The sequence below is a fragment of the Gavialis gangeticus genome, unplaced genomic scaffold (genome assembly GCF_001723915.1).
Source record: "Gavialis gangeticus isolate Ggan-Ray unplaced genomic scaffold, GavGan_comp1, whole genome shotgun sequence".
Lineage (NCBI taxonomy): Eukaryota > Metazoa > Chordata > Crocodylia > Gavialidae > Gavialis > Gavialis gangeticus.
Genome location: NW_017729014.1, coordinates 23,234,939 through 23,240,077, shown reverse-complemented (window position 1 = coordinate 23,240,077; position 5,139 = coordinate 23,234,939). Strand labels below are relative to the sequence as shown.

At 56.5% G+C, this 5,139-nt stretch overlaps 1 protein-coding gene across 1 annotated transcript; it reads left to right on the top strand.

Moving 5' to 3' along the window:
* LOC109293576 (claudin-16-like) lies at nucleotides 1-4,530 on the top strand. Its single transcript, XM_019511581.1, has 5 exons — nucleotides 1-64; nucleotides 1,679-1,800; nucleotides 2,598-2,700; nucleotides 3,565-3,729; nucleotides 4,331-4,530. Exons 1-5 carry the CDS (start codon nucleotides 1-3, stop codon nucleotides 4,528-4,530), a joined length of 654 nt encoding a protein of 217 aa, XP_019367126.1.
* The last annotated feature ends 609 nt before the right edge of the window (nucleotides 4,531-5,139 follow it).

Sequence of the window (5,139 nt, the reverse complement as noted above, 5' to 3'; positions counted from 1 at the left end):
ATGGCTGAGAACAGGCTGGAGCGCTGGGAGCCAGGACGGACGTCTGAGCAAGGAGCTACTGCAGGTCGGTGTTTGAAATGGGAAAGTGGCCAGAAAATGCTACACAGGCAGGGGCAGCTCCGGGGCGGGGCGGTGGCATAGTCACCCCCTCTTCAGTGGCCCAGATCTACTCTCGTGGTCCCTCTTTGGTGTCTGCCGACAGGCCGTTGCCGGCTGACATAGGGGGGCAGGACACTGGAGTTATTTGTCATGCGGGACAGTTCCCTCATGCTCTGAGAACAAGACTCACCCCCGCGACGCGGAGTAGCTCCTCTTGCTGGAAGTGGCAGGCGCAGACCAAGCAGGATGGCAGGGACCCCTGGAAGCTGTCCCCTCCTTACCCCTGCCCTGGCACCGGACCAACCCGCTCCTGACAGATGCTGGCAGTGAAGTCGTTCCCTCAAAATGAATGCCAACACTGGTCGAGGCCCAGGATGGGTTAAGCATTGCTGATCTTGGCGTTTAATGATTTGGGAGCATCATTGCTTTTTATTCTCAGTGTTCAGCTGACAGCAATCCGTTCCAGAAAGGGGTGGGCAGGAACTGGTGAGGCACTGCGGGCTGCAAGCGTGAGACAGCGTGACCATCTCATCTGCTTGCCACGAAGCAAGGAACAAAAGGCACCATCAGCTTCACATGGGCTGCAAAACTCCCGAGACCGGCCTGAACTCACAAAGCAACACGACTGGGCTTCCTTGCTTAGCTCTGGGGTCTCTGAGCCGGGAGACCACTTGCGGATCACGCTGGCAGGCTTCTCCTTGCAATCACGTGCGACACAAACTGAGCGTCTTGAAGGAAGTGGAAGCTGAAATGGTTTTCACCAAAGCATGTGGATGCAGGAGCTGTGCCTTTACACCAGACGGCATGAGACTCATCCAAAAAGCAGAAGAGCTGGCGGCCGGGTGCACACGGGGCCTTCAAGCTGCTAAAGACAGATCACAGAAGGGCTGTTCTGAGCTACAGCCTGGCAGTTTTAGATCGCGTGTATTATGGGCGAGCTGGCCACGACTCCACACTTGAGGTCAAAAGTCAAGTTCCCTTATGGTCTCACTTCCCTTCCAAGCTGACTTGGTCTCGTACCCAGACGTGACCCCTTATTCTCCCTCCTATCCACATGCAAAATCCCCTCACCCACATTTGTGGTCTTTCAGCCCAGACTGGGGCACAGCTGGGTGTTCACTTCAACCCAAGTGCCTTGAGGTGAGCCAGCAGCTCCGGCCGAAGCTCAGCCTTGTCAAGCCTCTGTGCACGTCCCTGCTTGCTCAGGTCCTGGACTCTGGTGTTCGCATTTTCCCCTTGTCTCTGGCAACTTTGCGTCTGACTGCTGCGTGTTGACTTGGCTTTTGACTTGGGCCCTGCCCCTGGATTTGCACCCTGGCTCTGGTAACGTGAGCTCTGATTCCTGCCCCCTCCCCTGGCCTGGGGTTTGGCTCTTGTCCTCCCCCAGTCTGGCCTGAAAATTAGGCCGGCTGCCTCCAGCCCGGTCCCTTACAAGTGGGGAACGGTGGTGTCTGCTCTGGGGGAATTGGGGTGTGGAGCTAACCCCAGGTTGGGCTGCGGATGCCTCTTCTTTCTGGGCTGGGGACATCTCTTGTTTTTGGGCTGATGGGTGAGTGGCGCACTGTCTGGTGTCCTGCAGGCTTCCAGAGGATGGTGGTGATCCAGCTGACGGCTTTTGGCCTAGCTCTCCTGTCTGCCCTCTTCCTGGTCACAGCCACCTGGACTGATTGCTGGATGGTTAATACTGATGACAGCTTGGAGGTGAGCAGAGCAAGCAGTCTTCAAATATGTGATCAGGGCAGATGCTGGCCAGGGTGGATGCTTCCTTTGTGACATGAGATTATGAGGCTTATTATGAGATTAATGGAAATAAGAGACAATACTTCCCATGTTGCAAGCGCAAGTTTATTACTTGCAGACTATTTCGCTATGTAACGGCAATGGTGGCTAGAGCGTCGAAGCACCGATTCCAGGCTTGCAGCTACCAACAATCCCCATACTTTAGCTGCAACAGCTAAGTGGCTCAGGCACTTCTCCAGGAGGCTAGAGACCCTCTCACTGCAAAGGAGTTTGTATCTGCACCCCTCCGGTTCCTTCACATGGGGCTCCGACCACCAGAAGACAGAGCTGTGCATTTGCCAGGCTACTCCCCGTGCTCCTCCTAAAGCTGAGCCCTTGGCCTTGTGCTCCACAGCATTGCATGGGTGGAGGGCACTGTAGCAGGGAAGTTCCTGCCTCGCTGCGAGCCCAGGGCCTGCTCCCTTCCAGGGCAGGAGAAACCCAATGTGCCATGCACCCTCTGGCTTGCTCCGGTACTCCTGGTCCCCTTCCTTGGCTGCCAGGTTGAAAAGATCACAAGCAATGGGTCTGGGTAATGCCTGACCTGGCCCTGAGGGGTACTTGCTTGTGCTGAGGAGCTGCAGAGCTCCAGGATGGAGCTGTGTTGGGCAGGGGAACCCAAGCCTTCTGTCTCAGGTGACGAGCGACTCCTGGGCGGTGATATCCCAGGTGAAGACACATTTTCATTTATGTCTCTAATATCTTCCTTCCTCTCTGAGGTCAGTCACAAATGCCGGGGGCTTTGGAGGGAATGTGTCACCAACATGCAGGACGGCATCAAGACCTGCGACCAGTACGATTCCATTCTAGCAGATCACCCACGTGAGTCCTGCCCCGTCCTGGGAAGGGAGGGTGCCTTGGCCCAACAGGAAGAGGGTCTTTTTAGAAAACCCTTATGGCAACACTTCACTGGCAGTGGGGGTTTCACATCCGGTTATACTATTTGCTTATCCACATTGTGACAACCAACATTTTTAAAAAATCCTTTGAACATTTCATTGAATGCATACAAAACAATTTCAGTTTCACTGAAGCAGCTTTAGAAACTTCTACAGGGGAGAAGCCTCTGCTGAACCGCCTGGTCTAGATGGTTTAAACGTAGTGGTTAGCACACGGACAGCAGAGCAGGCCGTGTCCATACGCACATGTCCATACGCCCCAGAGGACAAGCCAGTCCCGCGTAAGCTGCGTCACGTGTGCTGTCGTGCATCCCACCCACCCAATACTTGCCCCATATCTCCCTGGCAGGGGTGGCCTGTAGGCTTGTAAATAGGATGGGAAGGGATAACGTAGCAACTCCCTCAACGCTGTGCTGGTTGCATCCTATCCTGGCAGGCGCTGTGTGCTGTGATGTGGTCATTGTGACGATGAGTTTCTACCGTTGCTGGTGCTCTAGAGACCAGGGGCCCCGGCCACAGGCCCAGACCTCACTGCACCAGGTGCTGTACTACCAAGTCCCCAAAGAGCTCACAAGACGTGCTTGATAAAGAGCGGAGAGCCGCGCTTCCTGAGGGCTGGGGAGAATGGAGAAACAATGCAGGGCTGGTCCGCGGGGAAGGCGGCGTCTCCGCCACAGCACAGACATTGCCCCTTCCCCAGTAACACACCTGCCGGGAGCGTCTGGCGTCGGATCTGCACTGCCTCGTCAACTAACTGTCCAGCTCTTGCTCTGCTCTTCCTTCCCAGTGAAAATCGTGGTGACGCGGGCCCTGCTGATCGCAGCGGACCTGCTGGCGGGCTTTGCTCTGCTTACGCTGCTGTTCGGTCTCGACTGCGTGACGTTTCTGAAGGAGGAGCCCCGCGTCAAACTGAAGCTGTGCTACACGGCTGGTCTCCTTCTCGGGACTGGAAGTAAGCATCCGGAAGCCCTGGGCCTCGGCCTCCTCTGTAACGAAGCTCCCCAGAGGCAGGGCTGCCAGTGCTGGGTGGCCACAACGTGGGGGTGCAGGGGGTGCTTGCTAGGCTGTGTCTGGGCTCTGAGGGTATCCCCAGGGACGGCTCCTGCAGAAGTGGGGGAAGAGCCCCGGCCCCTTCCCCGTCTGAGCATCCTAGCCTTGCAGCCCCCGTCCCTGGCGCTCTGGCCCTGGCTCTCAGAGGGAGCCTCCAGCTCTGCTCCCTGAGTGGGACTTTACCTCCCGGTGCAGCCCCAAGCAGCACAGCAGAGTCTTTTGAGTAGAGCATTTACTGGGGCAAACCCCACCCCGCCACAGCTTCTCTGCCCCTTCCCAAGGGGTTCAGCGGTCCCTCTGTTCCCGGCCCAGCCCGCACAGCTCCAAGCACCCACAGACGGCCCCGCTCGTCTCACCCCCCAAACTCCTCTCCAGACTCACGACTTTTGAACCTTTGGAAACCGCAGCAGTGGGTGCCTGAAGCGCCTCGTCCCCTTGGGGAGCGGTGTGGGGCGGGGGACTGCGCTGGGCCGCTCTTCTCAGCAGCTGCGTTCCTTTGCTAGGCGTCCTCGGCCTGGTTGGCTCGGTGTGGTACGCGGTGGACGTCTACATGGAAAGGGCCACCCTGGTAGCGCACAGCGTGTTCCTAGGGGTGCACTACGACTTCGGCTGGTCCTGCTGGCTGGGCATGGCCGGGGCGACGGGCTGCCTCGTGGCCTCCGTTGTTCTCACCTGCTGCCTGTACACGTTCACAGGTGAGTAGGGCTTCAACTCCTCTCTCGCCTGTTCAAGCGCTTTGGGAATCGGTTGACCAAGAGTTGAAGCATTTTGCCCAGATTTTAGGAGCAAACTGTAACAAGCGTATCGATAAGGCCAGATAGCTTTTGAAGGCAGCTACATGGGAAAAGTGGTTGTGTTTAGGGTAGACTTAGCTGATGTGCCAGCTAAGCCGGATCTAAAAGCTGTGGCTGGGGTGATGTAGTTGGGGCTGGTCTGGCTTTGAGCAGGGGCTGGACTAGATGTGACCTCCTGAGTCCCTTCAACCCTCTTTTCTATGAGTCTAAAACAGGGGCAGGCAATTATTTTGGTTGGAGGGCCGTTTACCGAGTTTTGCCACACTGTTGAGGGCTGCACGGACAGTCCTGCCCCTTGACAGGTGCCCCACCCCCTGGTCGCCGTCTTGGGGCTGGAAGTCCTGCCCCCTAACCCCTGATATTAGCTACCAGAAGTCCCTCCCATTGCCTCCAGAAGTACTCCTCCAGTAAGGGGTTTTGCCATCTTGGAACCAGAAAAATACCAAAAATCAAACATCTACAACATTCATTATTTTGATTTCAAAAAACATTTTGTCCTGATTTACATGCATTTGTGG

What these genes read in the sequence shown, in the direction of transcription:
- LOC109293576 (XM_019511581.1), top strand. Translation starts at nt 1, where the DNA reads ATGGCTGAGAACAGGCTGGAGCGCTGGGAGCCAGGACGGACGTCTGAG. An exon ending in ATACTGATGACAGCTTGGAG is followed by an intron (nt 1,801 to 2,597) that starts GTGAGCAGAGCA and finishes TTCCTCTCTGAG; the next exon opens with GTCAGTCACAAATGCCGGGG. An exon ending in TCTCCTTCTCGGGACTGGAA is followed by an intron (nt 3,730 to 4,330) that starts GTAAGCATCCGG and finishes TTCCTTTGCTAG; the next exon opens with GCGTCCTCGGCCTGGTTGGC.